The following is a 23,668-nucleotide window of genomic DNA, read 5'->3' as shown; positions in this document are numbered from 1 at the left end:
CTTGAATGTCCTTGCCAACCAACCTTGATGAACTAGCCAGCTCTCACAGAGGGAGGGACGCTGACGGCGCTGGGAGGAAAGCTGCCTGTATCATGCATCTCCTTGGGGGCCCAACAACACTTAGCATGTGGTATCCAGGATTGGAACTGGCCTTGGGGTTGTCTTGTTTGTATTCTAGGTGGGGAGGGGGGACGGCAGCATTTGTGGGCCGACTTTGGGTGGCACAGTTGAGGGAATCAGCAGTCTCCTCTGGTGCCGTGTTCCCTCCGGGCTGCTCCAGTGTGTCGATCGCCCAGGCCATCAGTTTCTTGCCCTGTCCTGCCCACCTAGGCTGGCGCTGAACTGAACTTCCTTTGAACTCGCCTGATCCTTCCCCCTCCTCTCCTTCCCCCAGATTGACAAGTATCTGTACGCCATGCGGCTCTCTGATGAGATTCTGATAGATATCCTGACACGATTCAAGAAAGAGATGAAGAATGGCCTCTCCCGGGATTATAATCCAACAGCCTCCGTCAAGATGCTGCCCACCTTCGTCCGGTCCATTCCGGACGGCTCAGGTGAGTCTCTGGCAGTTGAGCGCTCTGTGAAACCTGTGTGAAACCTGTTCTTCCAACAGATATTCTCTCATTTGCTCATGTCACCTGTTCATGATTCTATCCATTAAATACAACTTTACCCATCCATCCACTCACCCACCCACCTACCCCCACCTACCTACTCACCCCTCACCCATTCATTTTACCCACTCACTCACCCCTCACCCCACCCACCTACCTACCCACCCACCCACTCACCCATTCATTTTACCCACCCCCCCACCCACCCCTCACCCACCCACCTACCTACCCACCCACCCCTCACTCACCCACTCCTCACCCACCTACCCACCCACCCACCCATTCTCTTAGTCCCCCCTCGATCCAGTTATCCCTCCATCCATACATCAGCCCACGTGTTGTATAACTGCCGGCATTTACCATGCACGGCACCGATGACACCACCCTGGACAGTGACCTACCTAACCCTCAGCACTGTGTGACACTTGGAAAGTTCAGCATTTAGGGGTTTACAGGTGCCGTGTGTTTTGACTTCATCTCTACAGTAAACAAGGGTTTGTTCGGGGAGAATCCCAAGCACCAGGCCGTCTTCCCTTAGGTGCTTCCGATAAGTAGCCTTCCTATGGCCAGGCGGGTCTTGGGCTCAGAGGTGGGGCATTCAAGTCCTCATTTGGACAAATTCCCTACACCGTGAGGTAAGGTAGCCCCACAAATTCTCCTCTTGATCTGCATTCTTGTGGCCCCTGCAGTTGAAGGACTCCCCCAGGACTGACATTATTGCTGTCGTGGTACTGAAGTCTGCTCTTCACTGCCCAGTGGGAGCTGAGAGATCCTGGCTTCATTTGCTCACTGGCAGCCATTTTGCCTGGCCAATTCATAGTTAACTACTAGTTCTCAAAGGTGGCGCTGAAGCCACACCAGCACTAGAATGGGGGTTCACCCATCGTATGCCACGAGAGGAGCCGTGTGCCAGGAAGTCAAGTTTCCTTTTTAGTTTACTCCTGAGTGTGGCCTACACACTTCCGAGATTTCTTTCATCCTCTGGAGACCTGGATTTTCAGTCTGGTCCAGCGATTTTAAGAAGCAGCCTTTTATAGTGGTTTTCCCAGCAAAGGGCAAGTGCCGGGCTTACTGTACGTGCAATCTGGCTGGAGCCAGAATAGTCCTGGCTGTACCTGGCCTTGGGAATGTCCTCAGTGAGTCTTGGGCCCAGTTACCACTTGGTGGCGTTTGGCCTGTTCTATAGCTGGGATCCACCTTACGCACACTGGCGCCTCTGTCTCTGAAGTCTCTTTGTTCAAGAATTGAACTGGCTCCTCTCAGGACCTTTTCGTATGTTCGGGGGTTGGTTACTAGTTCAGCTTTTGAAGCAGTTCTGGCCAGCCAAATGACCCTGGCTGCTGTGCCCTGAGTGTGTTCCGGTGCCTGTGTCTGGGCATGGGAGGCCCTTGTACAGTCTCAGGTTTTCTCAGCCTTGGACTGTCCACAGCGGGCAAAGACTCTGTCCGTGTCTGAGCTGAGGTCAGTTGTGCCTTTGGCCGCTGAGTCGAAAGGGAGTGGCGAGAAAGCCAGGCTTAGGAACTGGGAAGGTGAACTTGAGTCTACAAGACCGTGACCAGGAAGGAGGAGTTGGGAGTGAGGAGGAGGAAGGAGATGTCTCTCCTTTCTGAACTTGCACCTCCCCGTGGCTCCCTCCCTCCCAGTACCCTTAGATCAAATGGTGGCCCTTCTCCCACCTTTGCCACCAGCCCGTTCCAGGGTTGAGGGTCTCAAAGTGGGACAGTAGTAACCTGGACACTTTTCCCCTCAGATATGCTTCCAGACCCAGCCAGGTAGATACTAAAGCCCACGGGCGGTCTGGCCTGAGGGGATCTGTTTTGCTTTAACACAGCCGCCTTCCCTGGAATCAGCTTCCGCATCTCATTTATCTGGAATCTCTTATCCTTAAGAAGCCTCTGAAACCTGCATTATTTTTTGTATAGCGTCCCGTTGGTCTCCCCCAACCGCCTTCAGTTATTCGAACCTTGTAATCAGCCCAGCAGCATTTTTTTTCTTAGTTAATGTTTCATCACATAATAGTGTGCCTCGCAATCAACGGCATCTTAACGTGATGACTCACCAATGTCACCCATGTCGGGACACAGTGGCAGGGTCCCCCGCCTGCTTCCTCTGGTGCTGAGAGGATCAATACTGATCTGGGGAGCACAGATCAGTATTAATAAGAAAAAGAGAGAGGAAAGGAGAAGACCTGAGCGACAGGGACCATTGGATCCTCTGGGTCCTTGTCACTTGTCCTAGGGGATGCCAGTCGTCTTGGGTTAGGGCCCACACTGGTGATCTTCTCTTCACCAGATCACAAAGATCCCATTCCCAGATAAGGTTCCACTCACAGATTGGTGGCACTAACCCCTGGATACAAATATTCAGAAAGTCATGTACCTGTGGGGTTTTTTCAAAGATAGGTAGGTCTGTCTATCCATCCGTCCGTCCATCCATCCATCCAATCTATTGAGACAGGTTCTCACTCATGAAGCCGTAGCTGACCTTGAACTCACAGGGATCTACCTGTTTCTGCATCCCAAGTGCTGGGATTAGGGGTGTGAAGGGTGTTTTTGTGTTTTGTCTTTCGGTACATGTGTTTTGCCTGCATGTATGTACTCCATGTGCTTGGCCCCTCCGAGGTCAGAAGAGGGCATCTGATGCCCCTCAATTGGAGTTACAGATGGTTATGAGTCATCAGGTGGGTGCTGGGGATAGACCCTGGGTCCTCTACAAGAGTAGCCCCTGCTCTTGACCACAGAGCTAAATCCCCAACCTCCCTCAGATGTTTTTAATGGACAGAGTTCCTCATGAAGTTTCTTCCAGTTGACTCTCATTCCTGAGGTTTTTCTCTGCCCTATTTAGTGCTAAAGGTATTGTGGGTCTTGGTTAGCCCGGGAGCTATGGGACGCTATACATTCCTGGATGTTTGTTTCCCTGTCATGGATCACAGCAAGTTCTTTACAAAGGAGAAGCCACAAGACGGTTTTCTGAAAGCATACAGGCTTATCTTTTTCCATTCATAGCAGAATGACTTATATTTGAGCATATTCTTTTTTTCTTTCTTTTCTTTATCTATCCATCCATCTATCCATCCATCTATCCATCCATCTATCCATCCATCTATCCATCCATCCATCCATCCATCCATCCATCCATCCATCCATCCATCCATCCATCCATCCATCCAAGTCCTATAGTCCTGGCTGGCCTTGAACTTACAGAGATCTGCCTGCCTCCGCCTCGAGTGCTGGAATTGAAGGTGAGGGCCACCACATGCTATTTCCCTTCGTTTTCGAGGCAGGGTCTGATGTAGCACTGGCAGCCTTGGAAGCTGGTATGCATCTGAGGGCGACTTGAAGTTCTGGTGGCTTGTGGGTTCCCCCTTTCACAGCTGGTTCTGCTGGAGTTTAGGATAGAGATGGTGGTTGGAGCTGGCTTGCCTGTCTGCTCACTCCCAGAGCACTTCGTGAAGGCGGTTTCTGTTTGTCTTGTGTTCCAGCACAGGCTGGGGCTCGGCACCTGCCTCTGTGTTTGCTTTTCATTCATTTCTGGTAGTAATGACCATCATTAGAAGTGCAGAGAGGGGCCAGGCCCTTCAGAGCTCTGCTTAATGAGTCTCCTCTTGAAGAGCGGCTCCCTCCCCGAGTACCTTGGGATGCGCTGGGAGGAGTTAGGGTAGGAGGCCCTGTGGGGCGTGGGGGAGGCAGATTTGAAACTGAAGACACAAAGAGGAAGTTGTACAGAAGCCTGAAGAAGCTGAAGTAAGAGGAGGTACAAAGAAATAAAATCCAAACTAATGGAGAAGTCCCCAGCCCCCTAACCTTAGTTCCGTATGACCTTAGAGAACATACTTCAGCCTCAGCCTCAGTCTCCCTTTGCCTCTTCTGTTAAATGGGTGTGAAGGAGTTTGGTGACACATATTTAAAATTCCAGCCTTTGGGAAGACTGAGGCAGGAGAGATGCCATGAGTTCCTCTGTTTAAAAACAACAACAACAAAATTAATGGAGGGGCTGGAGAGATGGCTCAGTGGTTAAGGGCACTGACTGCTCTTCCAGAGGTCCTGAGTTCAAATCCCAGCAACCACATGGTGGCTCACAACCATCTGTAATGAGATCTGATGCCCTCTTCTGGTGTGTCTGAAGATAGTGACGGCATACTCATAAAATAAATAAATTTTAAAATTTTTTTGAATGAACTGGATAACATAATGAACAGAACACGGAGGGCATGCTTTTCCCTGCTCTGATGCTATAAAGGAGGGATCAAGTGGAAGGACCTGTAGGGTACTGTGAGAAGCATAGTGAGTCCCGTCAGCACCTCCGAACACTGTAGTTCCTTGGGAGGGCCTTTCTATAGGCCCTCAGCTGTAGGACCCTGTCCTGGGGCTGTGTAAGCCCAGCGGAAGAATGAAGAGGGTTGTAGAGCTCTCTGGTATTGCCGCGGTGGAAAGAGACAAAAGGGGAAACACAGCCAATGCTCTCTCACCTCCAGCCTCTCCCAACCGGCCGCATAAGAAGGGGTGAGCCTGAAATAGGCCTGTTGGCGCTCTGTCATCTGAGCACTCAGGAAGTGCAGGCAGGAAGATCAGAAATTCAAGGTCACCTTCAGCTCCTTAGCAATGTCAGGAGGAGGCAGTGCTATGTGTGAGCTTGTGGGAGAGGACTGGATGGGTGGATGAGTGGGTGAGTGGCTGGGTGGGTGGGTGGGTAGGCAGGCTGGTGTTTGCCTATAATCCAGCTACTTAAGAGGTTTAGGCAAGAGAGGAGGATACCGAGTTTGACCTAAGTAAATGCCAGGCACCCAGCAGATCTTACCGAATGCCCTGTGGCACTTACCTGAAGTCATTTCTCTTTGTCCCTGGCCTGGCTGACTGTGAGAGCAAGCAGACCTTGTGACTGACCTAGGCAGTTCTGCTGAGCCAGCTCAGACGTCTGCTGTCTGCAGACTCCCACTGCACGGGGAGCGGGTGAAATCACCCTGTCTCAAACCTGCTTACCACTTATGAAGTTGAAGACGACTTGTAGAGGTTAAAAAAAAAACAAAAACAAAAAACCAAAAAAATCAATAAATAAAAACAAACAAACAAAACCCAGCCAAACAAACAAACCAGCCCAATGAGCATGGAGTGTTTTTGAGTCTGTGAGAAGGGAGTGTCCCCTGGCCACTGGTGGGCCCGGTTGGCTTGGAACCACCTCCTCCTCCTCTTCCTCCTCCTCCTCCTCCCCCTCCTCCTCCTCCCCCCCCCCCCCTCCCCCCCCCCCCTCCCCCCCCCCCCCCCCCCCTCCCCCCTCCCCCTCCCTCCTCCTCCCTCCTCCTCCATCACGCTTTGTGGCACTGGACTTAATATTTTTCTAGCATTTGTGGGCTGTAAAGGTGATTTTCAAATAGGGGTGGCAACCGTTTCTTCTCAGCCACCACACAGCACACTGAAGATGGAGGTGGAGACACCACAGGTAGAGAGGCCCCTGCTTCAAGAGAGACCCCCCTTGGCTCTCAACAACCACTGGTCAGGTTCCCAGGTGCCTCTCTAATCCACCGTCTCCTTTACCGTCACCCAGACGTTTCTTTTTAAACTCTGTCCTGGCCATGATCAGCCTTCTGATCCCGCCTGAACTCCCTGGAACCCTGCTGGCCTGATCCTGTTTCAAAGGCTGAGTGGACATGGCGGGTGAGCAGGACAGAGCGGGATGGGCCAGCCCAGGGAGCCTGGAGTCTTCTCAGCCACCGTTGGAGTTTCGATGACAGGAAACCTATTTTCTTGTATTCACCTGACCACGAGACCCAGTTGACAACTCAAAATTTTCCTAGGTACAAAAGTTTATAAGGAATCAAATATAAGTATATATCCACTATATAAAAGAAAATACTGGGAAAGAAAAATCACTTCAAAAAAATAAAAATAAAGCCGGTGGTGCATGAATTTAATCATAGCACAGAAGCAGGCGGATCTCTGAGTTTGAGGCCAGCCTGGTCTACATAGAGAGTTCCTGGCCAGGCAGGGTTATGCGGTAAGAGCCTATTTCAAAACAAAACAGTAAAACCCAAAACAAATAAAATATACAGGCAGACGGAGACACAGTTTCATGGCCGGGTGCCTTGGCAGGAGTTCCAAGCTATTCAGCAAGGGACAAGAGTCCCTTCAGCTAGCCGTAGCAGGAAGCTCAGTGTCCACAAAGAACCGCGTTGTATCCTTACCTCATACCCTGCACAAAACATTAACTCCAAGTAGATCAAAGACCTAAGTGCTTCCACTGGTGCCATCAAACTCCCAAAGGAAAACCAGATGTGACTGTTTCGACCTTGTATTTGGTGGTCGGATTCTCACACAGCAAAGCACTGAACAGCAAAACCAGAAACAGATGGCCCTTGGTAAGACCGTGAAGCCCAATGGCCAGCACCACAAGCGTCACCAGAAAAATTAAAGATGCTAGTGCTTCTTTACTTGTTACTAAATCTATAACTTAAATTTATTTTAATTGTTATTACTGTGGAAGTGTGGCACGTGTGTGGAGGTGGGCACGCACTGTGGTGAGTGCGTAGAGCTCAGTACCACTGTGTGGAGTTGGCGCTCTCCTCCCACCTTTAAAGGGGCGTCCAGGCGTTGAACTCAGGTCTTCAGGCCGGCACTGAAAGGGCTTTACCCATCTCGCCAGCCCTGTTAGTTTGCATCTGAGCATACGTGTGGGTGCCTGTGGAAGCATGTCCATGCATGTGTGAGAGCCAGAGGTTAGCCTCAGGTGTCATCCTTCAGGTACGGCAATCTTACTTTCTGACATAGAGTCTTTCACTGGTCTGCGGCCTAACCAGTAGGCTGGGCTGACTGGCCAGGGAGCACCCGGGATCCCCAGTGCTGGATTACTGGTGTGTGATAAGTGCGCTACTGCCCCTGGCTTCGTTCACATGGGTTCTGGGGATTGAACTTGTGTCCTCATGCTTGCCTAGCAACCAGTTTTCTATCTAGCCATTCCTCTTACCTATCCACCTACCTACCTACCTTCCTTCCTTCCTTCCTTCCTTCCTCCCTCCCTCCCTCCCTCCCTCCCTCTATCTTTCTAGAGACTGAATTTAGATGTGGTTTGTCCCCATAGGATCATATGTTTAAACATTTGGTCCCCTCCTGGTGAAACTTAGGTGTGTCACCAGGGATAAGTTTTGAGGTTTCAAAAGCACATAGCAAGCCCTATTTCTGCCACTGTCCTCTCTGTCTGTCTGTCTACCTGCCTGCCTGTTTGTCTCTGTCTCTGTCTCTCTCTGTCTCTGTCTCTGTCTCTCTCTGCCTCTCTCTGCCTCTCTCTCTCTGCCTCTCTCTCTCTGCCTCTGTTTCTCTCTCTCTGTCTCTCTCTCTCTGTGTCTCTCTCTCTCTGTCTCTGTGTCTGTCTCTATCTCTCTCTCTGTCTCTCTGTCTCTCTGCCTGCTGCTTATAGATCAGATATAAAATTCAGCTATTGCTCCACCGTCTGTCTGTTGGCTTCCCGCCATGATGATTAGCCCTCTATAGACTGTAAGCCACCCCCAATTAAATGCTTTCTTGTATAAGAGCTGCCGTGGTCATGGTCTTTTCACAGCAATAGGACAGTTGACTAGACAACTGAGGGAAGCTAAGCAAATGCTCCACTATCAAGTCACGTTCCTGGCCTTACATCAATTAATTAATTAATGCGTATCGTGATTGGGAAGGTCAGAGGACAACTTCCGTGAGTCTTTTCTCTCCCACCTTGTTGAGACAGGCTTTCTTGTTTCCTTTCCTGCTTTGTACGCTCCAGGCTGGCTGGCCCACAGGCTTCCAGCTTACTCCCCGGTCTCTGCCTCCCAAGTGGCCAGAGCAGTGGGATTATAGCTGTGTCTGTCATCGTACCTCAGTTTGGGGGATCAAACTTGGATTTTCAGGCTTGGGTGACTAGTGTTTTACTCACTGAACTGTCTGCCTGGCCCCAACATATCTAACGTTTAACACCCCCTCCCCTTTTTGACACCATTGAAGGGTGTGGATAGGCAGTAAGTAGATGGACGGCATTCTAACACCAGCCTTCATCAGAGAGATGCAAAAGGCGGTGAAAAATGACTTCACACAAGCGTTACTGAAGATATGGACAAACTAGAGGCCTCTTCCCTCATGACTAACGACAGAAAGTGGTACAGCCACTTTGTCAGGCTACGTTTCTACAAGCTAACCTCGCTTTATCAGACAGCGTTACTCATGAATAAACTTGAGAGAAAGGAAGGCACTTGTCCACACACAAACGTGTGCCAGTGTGCCTAGCAGTGTTCTTAATTCATTCACTTTAAATCCTGATTGTGGTTTCCCCCTCCCCAATCCCCCCTTTCCCTCCACCTCTGAGAAGAGAGCGGTTCCTCCTGGGGAACCAGCCCACCCTGGCATCTCAAGTCACTGCAGGACTGGGTCCATCCTCCCCTACCGAGGCCAGACAAGGCAGCCCAGTTAGGGACCAAGCAAGATCCACAGGCAGGCCAGAGTCAGGGTAAGCCACTGCTCCAGTTGTCAGGGAATCTGCAAGAAGACCAGGCTGCAGATCTGCTACGTGTGTGCGGAGGCCTGGGTCCAGCCCTGGTATGCTCTGTGGTTGGTGGTTCAGTCTCTGGGAGCCCCCAAAGGTCCAGATTATTGACTTTCTTGGTCTTCTTATGGAGTCCCCATCTCCTCCCCCAATCTTGGGGTCCCGAAATCCTTCCCCCAACTCTCCCCAAGACTTCCTGAGCTCCGTCTAATGTTGGGCTGTGGGTCTCTGCGTCTGTTTCCGGTCATCTGCTGGGTGGAGCCTCTCAGAGGACAGTCGTGCCAGGCTCCTGTCTGAATCCAGGCTGACAGACATGGACGTAGCCTGAGGCTCCAAGGAAGTTGGAGAGGAAGGCGGGCCTGCAGTGTGTCCCTGTGCATCCTCTGAGGACGGCTCATTCCTAGCAGTGTTAACCGTAGTAGCCCGAAGTGCAACCAGCCCGTGTCCATTGGTTAAGGAAGTGATGTGTGAAGCGTGGTTCGTGCAAACAATGGGGCACCAAAATGATTGAAACTCGCGTGAAACTCGCACAAACAGTGTAATGTAGAAACAGGTTAGATAAGTGAAAAGAGCCAATCCCAAGGGACCATTTGTCTTTTAATACCCAGAAAAGAGTTGAAAATCTATTTACGTCTGTGTCTGTCTGTCTGTCTATATCTGTCTATGTGTTGTTTATATGGGCCTCATACATCCTGAGTAAACACTACCACCGAGCTACATCCCCAACATTTGGATTTTTAAAATATAATTTAAAAAGACAACCCCCTTTTTAAAAAATATAGTACTGTTTGCACCATCCCCTTTTGAGACAAGTTTTGACTGTGTAGCCCAGGTTAGCCTCGAACTCTCAATCTTTACGTCTTAGCTTAAGCACTGGGATCACAGGCATGTGCCTCCGTACTTGGCTTGGACCGTACATCCACCGTGAATGAATGGTTGGTGCGTTACGTGACTCAGATTGTAGGTTGTGAGTGTGTAATCTTTTTCATGGTGATATTGATAGTCATAGGGATGGGGGCTACTGGGACTTAGGGAGGCAAGGGTGGCCGTCACCTGGCGCCACTGGCTGCAATGTGGATGAACCCTGGAGACTACACTCAGTAAAGGCCGCCAGCTGCAAAGAGACAATTTATGCCCGATTCCACCTCCGTGAAATGCCCAGGTCTCTTAGAGAAGAAAGTGGAGGTTGCTAGGGATGGAGGGGATGAGGAATTACCGCTCAGTGGTTACCGAGTCATGTTGGGGTGATATCCAAGTTTCCCAGAAGCAGTTACGGGAGCTGCTTAACACTGCAAATGTCCTCAGTGTTGCCGAGCTCTGTGCTCGGCAAATGGTCCCAGTTTCTCATTTTGCTTGTCTTACAACAACAAGGAGTGACTGGAGCTTTGGGCAAGCAGTGGTTGGCGTCTGAGCCAACGTGGAGAGAACCCGGGGCATAGGATAGATCTCAGCACAGGCTTCTCCCGTCATCTTCTAACTGAGGTCATCTTCTGCTACATAGTGATGTCAAGGCTAGCCTGGGCTACATGAGACCCGAGTCTCAACAAAATAAAAAGCTAGTGCTGAAATTCTGTTCAACCTGGCTGTGGCGGCACATACCTTTAATCCCTGTAATTAGGAAGCTCAGGCAGGAGGGTACGGAGACTGAGGTCATCTTCTGCTACTTAGTGATGTCAAGGCTAGCCTGGGCTACATGAGACCCCAGTCTCAACAAAATAAAAAACTAGTGTTGTGTGGTCCTTATTTATGGATGGCAAGGCAGAAGGTGGGATAGAACTTTGCGCCTTATTTGCTGCCTCTTCCTCCTCAGAGCTGGGACTAGAGCTGTTCCAGCAGGTGCTGTATGGTGGGGTGGGGGTGGGGGGCAGACGGGGCCAGATTCAGACCTTCTCACACTTGAATCTGGTTTTCTCCCTTGTCAGAAAAGGGGGATTTCATTGCCCTGGATCTCGGCGGGTCTTCCTTTCGAATCCTGCGGGTGCAGGTGAACCACGAGAAGAGCCAGAACGTCAGCATGGAGTCTGAGAGCTACGACACCCCAGAGAACATCGTGCACGGCAGTGGAACCCAGGTGGGCCCCTGTTCTCCTCATCCTGTTCCAGCCAGCCAGATCCCTTGGAGTACCTTCGAGGGCCGGACTTCCGGAAACTGCCATCCCGGGGCCCCGGCAGGACTCACTGGAGGTCTCACTGAGTATCAATTGTACAGAACTCCTGGTAGAGGGATGAGGCCGCCGTACGGGGCTGAGCTGGGCCTGAAGGGGCATATACCGTCTGGTGAAAGTAGGAGCTGTGGGGAGGGACGGCCTGTGGCATTGTCGCAAGCGCTTTTGATCCCAAAGGATCCTGGGCTGCATCCCTCGCACAGGTTCGGCCCACCCTTTGGGTAGAAATGCCCTGCTCTCAGGCCTCCGGCTTCTGTACCCAATCACTGGAGAGGGGCCAGGTCTTGTGGAGTGGCTCTCAGCTTGGGAGAGCAGGAGCTCTGCCCTCTGATAGAACAGCGTGCACACGCCCTTGGGATGGCAACCAGAGGCTGCAAACTTGCTCCCCCCCCGCGCCCCCCCCCCCGAGCCGAGGACCGAACCCAGGGCCTTGCCCTTGCTAGGCAAGCGCTCTACCACTGAGCTAAATCCCCAGCCCCCCAGACTTTGCTTTTGAAATGACTCCTCCTCCTTGTGTTCATGCCCAAAGCTTCACCTCCTGCCCCCAGACCTAGAGTAGGGCCATCCTTCCTGACCAAAGGACATGCGCTTACCTGCAGAGGGCCTGTTCTATGATGTGCGGTGGGTCGCTATCTCCCTGGGACCCTGGGACTAAGGCTCAGGCAATACCCTCGGGTTTTTATTTTATATGTGGGTGCCCTGAGACTATATCATGGGGGCGTTCCATTACTCTTAAGGATGGACATATGAGCTTATGCCCCACCCACACTTCATGCTAGGGCTGTAGTCTTCATACAGTTGAGAGCTTGCCAGATTTTTGCTGGGGAAGGTGTGCGTTCACGGCGAGGTTCCTCAAGTTCTCCAGGGAAAGCAATGGTTTCGGGGTGGACCGAGGTGGGGCCCAGGGGCCTTCTCTATAGGAGTCTACTTGGGGCCTAAGTCACTGTGGGTGAGGGTTGGGGCCACCTACCTAGATAAGAGCTACTCCTGGCCTTGAACTCTGCTCCTTGGATTCAGAGTTTTCTGGAGCACATCACTGTAAGCATAGAAAGAAGCCCTATGTCTAAGGTGGACAAGCCACCTTACAGCTAGCCACGGAGGCAGGCGAGCCGATGATTAGGTGGTCCTGTTTCCATCACAGGCATCAGAGACTGGTCCCTTCCTCCCAAAGCTGTTCAAAGGGGACAAGGAGGTCTCCTACCTGTGCCCCCATTGCCCACTGCGTGGCTTCTTTCTGCCAGTGGCCATCAGCCAGCTTAGCAGACCCTGTTCCTTGTAACAAGTACTGGCTTATCACTGTTCCTCGTGGTTTGTCTTTTGAGTGGAGCCACCGCTGAGATGGCCAGTGTGCAAACATTCCTTATGCACCTTGGCTTGGCCTGTCAGGTGCAGGACTTGTTTAGGGGGTGCCTCCATCCCAGGGTACCCTTCTCATTCCCAGGGTCATTTCCCCCCCCCATTTGTTCTTCTGCCCCTTCTAAGTCATCCAAGAAGACAATGATAGTGCTGATATAATGATATAATGATAGTGCTGATATAATGTCCTGTGTAATAGCTGATGTCTATGCGCTTTATATTTAGTGACCCAGTGACCCATTTAATCATCATTGCGACCCTATGGAGTTTTACCGTGTTCATCTTAACACGTGGGAAAGCTGCTTAGTAGCTGCCAAATTCTGAGATTTCTGAGGTGGTCTAATACTAGAAGTTACAGTTTCAGTTTTAGGACCTTTTCTTTTCCATTTACTTATTTTTTTTGAAACAAGGTTTCACCGTGTAGCTCTGGCTGTCCTGGAACTGGCCTTGTAGATCAGGCTGACCTCACACTTGTAGACATCCCCCCCTGCCTCTGCTTCTCACTGCTGAGGTTAAAGGCGTGACTTATTACATCCAACAAAAAATTTTTTAAATGTATATGCGTGGCTCGTGTGAGTGTATACCATGTGTGTGTGGTGCCCTAAGAGGTTGGAAGAAGGCAATGGGTCCCTTGGGATTGGGGTTGTGAGGCTCCCAACCTCCGAGCCTCTCCCCACTCCCCTTTCTTACATTTCTGATGATGAGAAAATGTGGTGGCTGCTGACAGAAGCTTAGATCAGGGTGTGATGGTAGCAAGGTAGGAACCAGAACATCTCCCATAGTGTTCTGGAATCAGCAGTGAGCTGGCATCAAGTGGCCCCTCTCCTGAGATCTCTGACTGACCTCTCCCCTGGTGACCCAGGTCCTCATGTTACCCCCGGAGCTGCTCAGACTTCATAGCCCAGGAACAACAAAGTTTGAGGATTTTATGGGATCCTCACCCTCCGTGATGTGTAGATATTTAAAAGTTGACCCTAATCCTATCTCCTGAAATAGTGTCAAACATAAAGATGAACTGGTGCTACCCACGTTCACCCTGCAGTGCCCCCCACCTCTCCCCTCTCTCTTTCTCCCCTCTCCACCATACAGTATCTCAAACACCTTCTACAATGTTAAGCTTTATGGTTTCAGGAGCTGCATGCAACACTGTGAAAACAGGACTTGAGTGACCAGGGAGACAGCTCAGCAGGAATTGTCCTTGCCGCACAAATGAGAGGTCCTTTTGGTCATTATTTGCCTTGCTCGTCAGAGGGATTGAGTCTGTGTGCATGTGTGTAGCATGTGTATTGTGCCAGTTGTGTCGGTGTTCATACGCATGCATGCACAAGAACACAGTGTAGGAGTCAGAGGTTGATGCTAGGTAATCTTTCTCCAACACTCTCTACATTATTTGAGACAGATCTATCATTGAACCCAAAGTTCACAGACTGGCAGGCCACACTGGCCAATGAGCTGTCCCTGTCTCTTCCCTCCCTCCCCAGCACCAGGGCTGCAGTATGTTACCTCGACTGGCAGTGCATACGTATTCTCGGGATCCGAACTCAGGTCCTCCCACTTGCATGGAGAACCTCTTGTGATAGTTGGGTTTTCCATCTTGTGGGTCCAAGTGTTGAACTCAAGGCTGTCAGGCTCGATGGGAAGCACTTAGCTGCTCAGCCGTCTACTTGAGGCCTAAAATGTTTCCTTTGTTATTTATTTATTTTAGCTCAGGCTAGCCTGAAGCTTGCTATGTAGTCCAAACTGGCCTCAACCGCATCATCCTGCTCTTGCCTCCTGAAAGTGAGTTTATACGATTGAGTCGTTATCTAGCTTCTGTATCTATGTGAAAATAATGAGAATGTTGTCCGGAAGGTGATGTGGATTCGTTCATTCATTCATTCATTCATTCATTCATTCATTCATTCATTTATCATTCATTCATTCATTTTGTGGTACTAGGTACTGAATCCCAGGCACTGTGAATGTTAGGCAAGCACCCCACCACTGAGCTACATCCCAAGCTCCTTTCTTACGTTTTATTTTAGAAGACAGGGCCTCTCTAAGATGCCCAGGCTGTCCTGGACCTCTGGAGCCTCCTCCCGTCTCCTCTCGAGCACTGAGACTGTGGGGGTGTCTACCTAAGTACAACCAAGTCAGCTTGGCCTGCTCAGCCACCATGGGGCGATGCCTTTGGCTTGGGTTCAGGTGCTGGCTCCGAGTTCCTGGCGTGGCCCTCTTGCTGCAGCCGGCCCTCTCAGGCCCCTCACCCTGCCCTTCCCGTGTGGCCGTTCTTCCTTCCCTCTGCTCACTTACAGCAGGAGTCCCTGAGCCTGAGGTGCAGATGGCTCGCAGGGCTCAGGGACTGACTTAGTAATGGGTTTGTGTGGGTCTGAAGTAGGTCACAGGAAGCTTAGCCTGGTTTCTCCAGGGAGGGTGGTCACGTGTCCCTTCAGCCAGAGATGCTGGTGCAGCGTAGCCTGAGTAAGAGTGACTCAGGACCGAGGCATCCACGTTGGAATAGACTGGGTATCCCCCCCCCCCAACCTCGGCAGTGAGTCAGGTCCCCTCCAAAGCTGGCTCAAGGTGACTATGGCTTGGCACTCTGGCGCCGTCCTCCTCTGTCTGGGTTTTAGAAGGCACGAGACTGTCCTCAGCGTCACACAGAATCCAGGGAGCCGTGCTTCCGTGTTCTTTCCAGCGAGCTTGCGCACGGCAGTGTCAGAAGTGCACTCTGGGATATTGATAGCATGGCATATTCATATGGTAACACAGTATTGAACGCAGACTGTCCAGGGATGATGACTCAGACAGCAGAGAGCACAGCCAGCTCCACTTCCACCTATACTCATGAGTGTTCGAAATCAGGGTGCCAGGAGTAACCCCAGATCCACGAAGGTAGCATCTGGGCTTTTGTTGTTTATTAGGACAGGGTTTCACTCTGTAGCCCGGCTTGGCCTTGAACTCAGGGCAATCCCCCTGCCTCAGACTCCCAAGAGCTGGACTTCTAGACATGAGCCGCTGTGTCTAACCTCGGCTCATGTCTAGACTGTCATGTGGGTTTTTGATAGTGTTATACTTCTTTTGGGGTTTGATCCTGGAGGATCAGACAGGGGTGTTGTAGTTAGACAGATGCTGTATCATGAGCCGTGCTTGGTACCCCACTTGTACTTCTTGATGTGGGTATTGGCAGGTGCAGAACCATGTGACCTCCATACCTAGGATGCGTGCATCTTTAGGGGGTGTTCATCTTTCCGTCAGTAGGTTCAGCCATGGAGCTGCCAAGGATTTCCTGGGCCATCGTTGGGGGTGGCCAGGTCATTCCTCCTGGATAGCTGAGAGACGGCCAATGTGTCAGGGAAGACACTCTGCTGCCTCTCTGTGTCTCTGAATTTCCCTCCATGCCTGGATGACCAGCGTTGTGACCTCTGAGGGCTCAGTTCCTTTGGAGGGCTACAGTGTCCTGTGAGAGCTCGTGCTAGCTGCCACACTCGCACAGCGTGCCCTCCCCTGCCCCCAACCTGATGTCCCTCCTCTGTGCCTTCTAGCTTTTCGATCATGTCGCTGACTGCCTGGGAGACTTCATGGAGAAAAAGAAGATCAAGGACAAGAAGTTACCCGTGGGATTCACATTTTCCTTCCCCTGCCGACAATCCAAAATAGACGAGGTAAGGATGCCTTGGTAATGACTGGATTCAGAAGATAGTGGCGGACTCTCTCTTACGTCCCCTCGCTTATGGGTAGCCCCATGCCTCTTGGTTTTGGAGTCGTTTGTCAAAATTAGCCTGAGGTTGTGGTGCCACGTTTCTTCTTCCCCTTCCTTTCGTGTACCACCCCCAACCCCTGACCTCTTCTGAGGCAGGGTCTTAATGTAGCCCAGGCTACCCTCTGGGTGGTAGCATAGGATGACTTTGAACTCACGCTACCTCCTACCTTTACCGTCACAGCGCCGGGATTACAGATGTGCATCACCGTGCCTGGTTTCTGGGGTGCTGGGGATTGAACCCAGAATGTAGTGCATGCTCCTCAGGTACAAGGAGCCATTGATGAAGCTTTCATAAATGAGCAAGGAAAAGAAGGCAGACAAGGCCTAATGGCTATGGAGAGAAGTGAGGTCATTCTTCACTGGGGTATCAGGCTGTCTTCTGCCTCAAGAGAAGCCTTGGGTTCCCTTGCTGACACCCTCTCCCCGCACCCCTGTGACTGACATGTCACATCTGATCTTTCTCATTTGCTATTTGCTGTCAGCTCCGCCCTGTGGTACACCTGTGCTTTGGAGAATTGCGAATCTGCGGAGTAAACAGATAACAGGCTGTTCCTTCTCTGTATGGAGGGACACAACATCCCCTGCCCCACATACCCCTATAGATAAACAAACCCAAGAATACTAATAGTAAACACTGAAGGCGCGGCCAGCCTCTGTGAGCTAAGTGCTCCTGAGTCCCACTTCCGGATGGAGAGTCAGGCTGTCCTGCTGCCCAGGGGACAGCAGAGCATGTGTTGGCACACTGGTTTACCTTACTGCAGGACCTTTGTTGATAGGGTCCACACCGCTGCTGGTGCTGCTTCCCCTGATGCTGGCGATGCTGGCGGCTGTACATTTGCTCGACTTGTGGAATCAGCAGGAAGGGTTTGGAGGGCACAGCAGACCAAGCCTCTCATTTTAGGATGGAGAGCAGGGGCCTCCCATGGGGTGACAGGTTATTCACGATAGAACCCGGAGCACTGATCCAGGTCTCACCTCGCATGGTGTGCCCTCTCCTTCGAGTATCTCTAAGATGTTTCTGTCCCAGACTCTTTCCCTCTGGGTAGCCCCAGCTAGACTCTCAAGATCTCCAGCAGCTCAATACCTTCAAGGTATGCAGGTCAGTTGGTTCTCTAAGAGGAGCTCTTCCAGCCCTTCCTCGAATGCCTGCTGTTGTTATGGTGGTGTGGGAGAAAGGTCCCAAGTCCCCGGAAGACACCCAAAACTGTAGATCACGTTGAACTATGCGTTATGTATCTTTTTCCTATACATCCATACCTCCGATAAAGTTGTTTGCATATCAAGAGATCAATAACCATAACTAATGGAACAATTCTGTTTACTAAGAGTTTCATGAAGATACGTTTTGAAAATATCAAATTGCTGGGCTGGGATATGACTTCGCCCAGTGCTTGTCTAGCCCCAGGCCTGATCCCCAGTGTAAACCGTGTATAACGGTATATGCTTGTAAGCCCGACATAGCCATAACCCAGAACTCGGGAGGCGGGGACAGAAGAATCAAACTCAAAGTCATCCTCAGCTACACAACAAGTTGAAAGCCCAAGTTAGACATGTGGGACCCTGTCTCAAAGACACATAACTCTTTGCAAAGTGGCAGTCGATCTAGCAGCCAAGATGGCCACTAAGTAAGCAACAGGATGGCTAAGTGTTTAATTGGCCAGGCCCCGAGAGAAAATGGCTAGGGATATGTATGGCCTGGCCTCCAGGAAGCAGTCTTTGAGGGGAGGGAGTTGTGTGGCAGAAGGCACATCATCCTGCAGACGGGAGCTACGGGGTAGAATGATTTGGGGTAGGGCATCGTGGGCCGAGGAGGAGCCAAAAGTGTGACTCTTACCTGCCAACCGGGAACCCCTTCAGGGAACGGCTTAAGGCTGGGACCTCCATCGTCCAAATCTAGACCAATTCCATTATTCTCCCTGTACAAAATGCCCCTCAGTGGAATGGGATACCACCCCACCAGGAAGTGGGTGGCAGGAACTTGGAGAAAGGACCATGCTTCTGGCCACCTAATCCTTGTTCTTCCCACAATACCACGTTTGGTTGTTTCACTGAGAGCCTGGGGGTGGGGGTGGGGGTGGGGGGACGAAAACAGTGTCCAGGGTCATTTCCAATACTGGCCTTAGTTATAGTTGATCCAGAGTGAAGAAGATCACAGGCTCAACAGGGTTCACCCCTCCTCAGCAGCATGCGCACCTCTCAGAGGGAAGCCAGGCCCCCCTTCTTTGTATTAACCCTCTGGAGACTGCCACGGCCTGACAGTCATCATCCCCAACCTGCCGTGTCTATGGCAACCCTCCTGACTGAGAAAGAGCAATCCAATTAGAACTGTTCCGTTATCTTTTTTTTTTTTAAGGCCGTGTGTAAAACCACAAAAGTAATACAAAATGTAATGTAAAATCTATGCACACCCCCCATCCCCCCAGGAATTTAGACTTGTCAGCGTCTCTCCTTGGCTGCTCTCCTAGAAGACCTGGGTTCAATTCCCAGCACCCACATGATGACGCATAACTGACTGTAACTCCAGTTCCAGGGGATTGATCCTACACTCTCTCACAGACATACGTGCATGCAAAACCATCAATGCACATAAAAATAATAAACAAATCATTAAAAGAAGAAGTTTTCTCAGGGAAACCCATTAAGTGGATAGACAGATCTATCTCCATCGTGACCTGGTAGAGGCCGTTTGTCACTGAGGGTGTCTGCTTTGTCCCTGTGCTAGTGTAGCCTTGGAAGCCTTGATTCGCCAAGGCTCTCTGCCTTCAGTCCACTTTTCCACTCCTTTTCCGCAGGCTGTACTGATCACGTGGACAAAGCGGTTCAAAGCCAGTGGTGTGGAAGGAGCGGATGTGGTCAAGTTGCTGAATAAAGCCATTAAGAAGCGAGGGGTAATTTCTCTCTTGGGTTGTGCATAAGTCCGGTATTGGGGGGAAATCTCCATCTTAAAATGGTTTAAGGTTCACGTTGTCAGGCATAGAGGGGCACTGAGGGTGGTGGCCTTAATACCCTAGCAGGGGACAAGAATCCCAGGCCAGGGAGTAGGTCAGATGTGAGCTCTCAGAAGTGCCACCAAAAGGTATCTAGTCTGCAGCTGAGACCATCCATGTGTATTCCGCAGGGATTCCGTGTTGTTCCGCAAACACGCAGGGATTAGCGGGAGGAGCTGCCTTGCGCATGCGCATGCGCATGTGATTCTTATGCTCTCTTTTGGAGGCTTGCCCAGGAATGTAGCTTCATGAATAAAATTCAGTCCCCGAAGAATCCTAAGCCAGATAATTAAGGGGACCTTGCAGTTTCCATAATGTAATCACTGCTGTCTAATCCAATTAATTGAGTCCTGGCCGCAGTGAAGTCGCCGCCACCCATCAGCATGGTGGCATGTGAGAATTGGAGCATGCCTGGTTGGGATTTCTGCGCCCATGTGGGAGCTGATGGTGACATTCTCTTCCTTATCGGTCCCCAGGACTATGATGCTAACATTGTCGCCGTGGTGAATGACACAGTAGGGACCATGATGACCTGCGGTTACGATGACCAACAGTGTGAAGTCGGCCTGATCATTGGTAGGGTGTCCCGCCCCCGCTTGCTCCCCAGCTCCTTGCTTTGCTCAGCCCATATGATGCCCTTCCTGGCCTTGTGTGGTCACAGCTTCCCACGTTGTGTCTCCCAGGCACAGGCACCAATGCTTGCTACATGGAGGAACTGCGACACATCGACCTGGTGGAAGGCGACGAGGGGAGGATGTGTATTAACACGGAATGGGGAGCCTTTGGGGATGATGGGTCCCTGGAAGACATCCGAACCGAGTTTGACAGAGAGTTAGACCGAGGATCTCTCAACCCTGGGAAGCAGCTGTGAGTTAACTTCCTCTTCTGGCTACCTCTCTGACTCGGGGGACATTTAGCAAAAGACTGGGCCATAAAGCCAGGTAGCCACAAGCGCTGTCACCCATTGGGGTTTTTTCCCCACACTGGGTGGAACTCAGGACCTCAGCCATGCTAGGCAAATACTCTACCACTGAGCCCCATCTCCACCCTGTAAAATGCATTTATTTTGAAGCAAGAGTCTTACTGAGTTGCCTAGGTTGGTCTTGAACTTACAATCCTCCAGTGTCTACCTCCTGGGCAGCTGAGATAACAGCCCTGCACTACCAGCCTGCTTCAGATGTGCATGATTGGACTATGCTCCTCGCTCCGTCAGATGCACGGTGGCTATGGAGTTCATGCTGTTAAAGGCAAGGTGCCTTAGCCGGTAAAGGAACCTAGTGTGTAAACCTGGCAACTTGTGGTCAAGCTACCATTATTAGTAGTAGCATAATTATAATATGTTTAAAGATCTAGGGATGGGCTATATGGCCAAGTGCACTGACTGCTTTCCAGAGGACCTGGTATAGCAGCCCACAATCATCCATAGCTCCAGTTCCAGGGGATCTGACTCCATTTTTTGACCTCCACAGACACTAAACTCAGCACAGGGTTTCAGGCGAAACCCCCAGAAGTGTAAATTAAATGGCATTCATTTAAGCGATTAAATGGCATTCTTTCTGGGTAATCACCTTACCACTGGGGCTAGGGATGTAACTAAGTCGATAGAGTTTCCTGCCAGGCATGTCCGAGGCTCCATCCCTCGCATGGGTGCAGTGACACATGATACTGTATTCCCATCACCAGGCGATAGGAGAGGGTCAGAAGTTCAAGGCCACCCTGTGCTCTGTAACATGTTCAAGGACAGCCTAGGCTATGTGAGACATACATAAATAGCTTAGGAAGCACCAGACACAGACAAACGTCCTAATCACGCAGTAGCCAGACTCCATGGCCACGTATGAGCAGGTGCCCTCTGTAGATCCTTGAAGGAAGGTCTTGTCTTACTGTCACACAGACTCGGGTGCAGAGGTAACAGAAGCAACATCAGGCAGGCCGTTAGACCCAGCTTGCTTTCTGTCAGCTCGGGGATTCTAGCCTAGACTCCACAGGGCGCTTACCACAGGAGCTGGAGTAGCACCTGAACAGCCAGGCCACAGAGGCTTTCCTGCCAGGGAGCATCCCGCCTGGGCCAGTCAGGAACAGGAACAATAAAGGCTGTGTTTGAAAGCAGCTTGTGCTGTGCTGACAGGCCAGGGCTGGATGCTCTGGGGCCCGGCAGCATCTTTGGCTGCTGGATGACTCTGCCCGGAACACATTGTTTTGCTGTGTCACTGCCAGCTCTGGGAGTGCCAGCTAACCAGCCACTCTCAAGAGGAGGCCTCTGATCTGCCTTGCTTAGGGTTTCCTGCCTGTCCCTGATCAGTCATACTTGGGTCTGAATCTGACTCAACTGTGGTATTAGGCCCTGGGAGCCCTTGGACCAGGTCTTCTGCATGGCCTGGGTTAATTTGTATCCACAAACTCCCCTACAGTGTTTGGTCCCAGAGAGGTGGCTTCAGATATGGAGTCAAACCTCACACCACAGTCACTGTGGGATTGGCCCATCCCTGAATTTGCCCCAAGCACCGGGGCAGGCTGATTGGCCTTCATCTACTCAAAGCCCACCCCTAGGCATTAGGGTGAGGCCAGTGGCAAAAGATAAATTGAGGGGCTGGAGTTGCCCCAGAGTTGGCACAGGGTTTGCCTAGCACACACAGCTCTGAGCTGGAGCCCCAGTGCTGTGTAAGCCAGACCTCACAGCACACACCCATAATCCCGGCCCTCAGGAGGTAGAGACAGGAGAGCCAGAAAATCCCAGTCGTTCATCCTCTGCTCCGTATCAAATTTAAGAGCAGCCTGACTTTGTGGGAATTAGTCTCAAGGAAGGAAGGAAGAAAGGAAGAGAGGGAGGAGGAGGGAGGAGGGAGAGAGAGAGAGAGAGAGAGAGAGAGAGAGAGAGAGAGAAAGGAAAAAAAGAGAAAGAGAGAGAAAGGAAAAAATCCACAAAACCGAAACCCATCCGGCGTAGAGACAAGTCGATCGTATTAGCTCTGAGCCACTTACCAGCTCCAGTTCTCCTGCACCCCCACAGTGAAGATTTAGGGCTCCAGAGCCTAAGGAACTGAGTGCAAACCCAGATCTGCTGCCGATGTTCTTCCCTGAATAAATGAATTGACCTCTGTGAGCCCCAGCTTCCTCAGGGTAGAATGATCTCTAGGTCCCCTGCTCGTGCGAGCCTCTAGGTGGCCATGCACTGAGGTCCTTACCTCCTGACACCTCTCATCTCTGTCTTCTTCACCATCGTCATCTACCCAAGGCTGTGACCCACACTTGTACAGGGGCTGGAGAGACGGCTTAGCAGCTAAGAGTGTACACTGCTTTTGCAGAGGTCCTGAGTTCAGGTCTCAGGACCCACGTCAGGTGGCTTGCAACCAACCGTCCCTCATGGTCACATAGGCTCCAGCACCCAGATACCGCACAAAACATAATTGATAATTTTTAAATATCTGTCTTAGTCAAAAACCAAATGTACAAATATAGTGCCCTTCCCCCCAGGGAATACAGCTTTCCCCATCTTCCAAAAGAGGACATTTTCCCTCTGGTGAGCTAGGAACTTCCTGGCTACCTCTATCCGTTCCCCCTGATGGGGCTATGCTGGATGGATAGGAATGACAGCCCTGTGAAAAGTACACCATGGAGTCATGGAGTCGTGTAGGAGATGATCCTTTGCACTGTCACCCCCATTTAAATCCTAACATCCCCCTACCTCCAGGCACAGCCTTCCCTGCCTGTCTCTGCCCTGCAGTGTCCTCCTGGGTGGCCGCCCTGTCCAGAATCGGCATCCTTGCCCCCCTCCTTGTTGAATCCCAGGAGGGATCTTGCTGACCCGGAGACTGGGAGCTTGAGAGACAGACACAGCGGGGTCCCCTCTGCTCTTCTGCTGTTCCCTCGAATGCTGACGCACCACTGGAGCAGAGAGGGAACACTGACACCCGTGAAATTCGCTCCTGCAGGTTCGAGAAGATGGTGAGCGGCATGTACCTGGGGGAGCTGGTCCGGCTAATCCTGGTGAAGATGGCCAAGGAAGGCCTCTTATTCGAAGGGCGCATTACTCCAGAGCTGCTCACGAGGGGAAAGTTCAACACTAGTGACATGTCCGCCATTGAAAAGTAGGTACCTTCGGGGGCATGGAAGGGAAGGCAGGGGCCTGTTACCTCTTGAGACTAAACAAGGGGAGGGGGTTTCTTATCTCCATGCACCAGGCCTCCTGGGCCCATCTCCCCTGCCCCTCAGATGAACACTCCAGCTGGTCTCCCTGGCCGTACCTTCTGGTCATTAAGAACAACCCAGGGGACTGGAGAGTTGGCCTAGCATGTTCAGTGCC

At 51.3% G+C, this 23,668-nt stretch overlaps 1 protein-coding gene across 1 annotated transcript in view; it reads left to right on the top strand.

Moving 5' to 3' along the window:
• Positions 1-394: 394 nt before the first annotated feature.
• The window catches only part of Hk1 (hexokinase 1), a 46,846-nt gene continuing 23,572 nt past the window's right edge, over positions 395-23,668 (top strand). The window contains exons 1-7 of the mRNA XM_032888314.1: positions 395-557; positions 11,039-11,187; positions 16,161-16,280; positions 19,171-19,266; positions 19,842-19,941; positions 20,049-20,232; positions 23,298-23,453. Coding sequence (XP_032744205.1) covers positions 416-557; positions 11,039-11,187; positions 16,161-16,280; positions 19,171-19,266; positions 19,842-19,941; positions 20,049-20,232; positions 23,298-23,453 — 947 coding nt within the window. The 5' untranslated portion in view covers positions 395-415. The remainder of the gene's footprint in view (positions 558-11,038; positions 11,188-16,160; positions 16,281-19,170; positions 19,267-19,841; positions 19,942-20,048; positions 20,233-23,297; positions 23,454-23,668) is intronic.

The sequence above is a fragment of the Rattus rattus genome, chromosome 18, assembly GCF_011064425.1.
Source record: "Rattus rattus isolate New Zealand chromosome 18, Rrattus_CSIRO_v1, whole genome shotgun sequence".
Lineage (NCBI taxonomy): Eukaryota > Metazoa > Chordata > Mammalia > Rodentia > Muridae > Rattus > Rattus rattus.
Note: the sequence above shows the minus strand (reverse complement) of the source record. Positions and strands in the feature narration are given on the sequence as shown.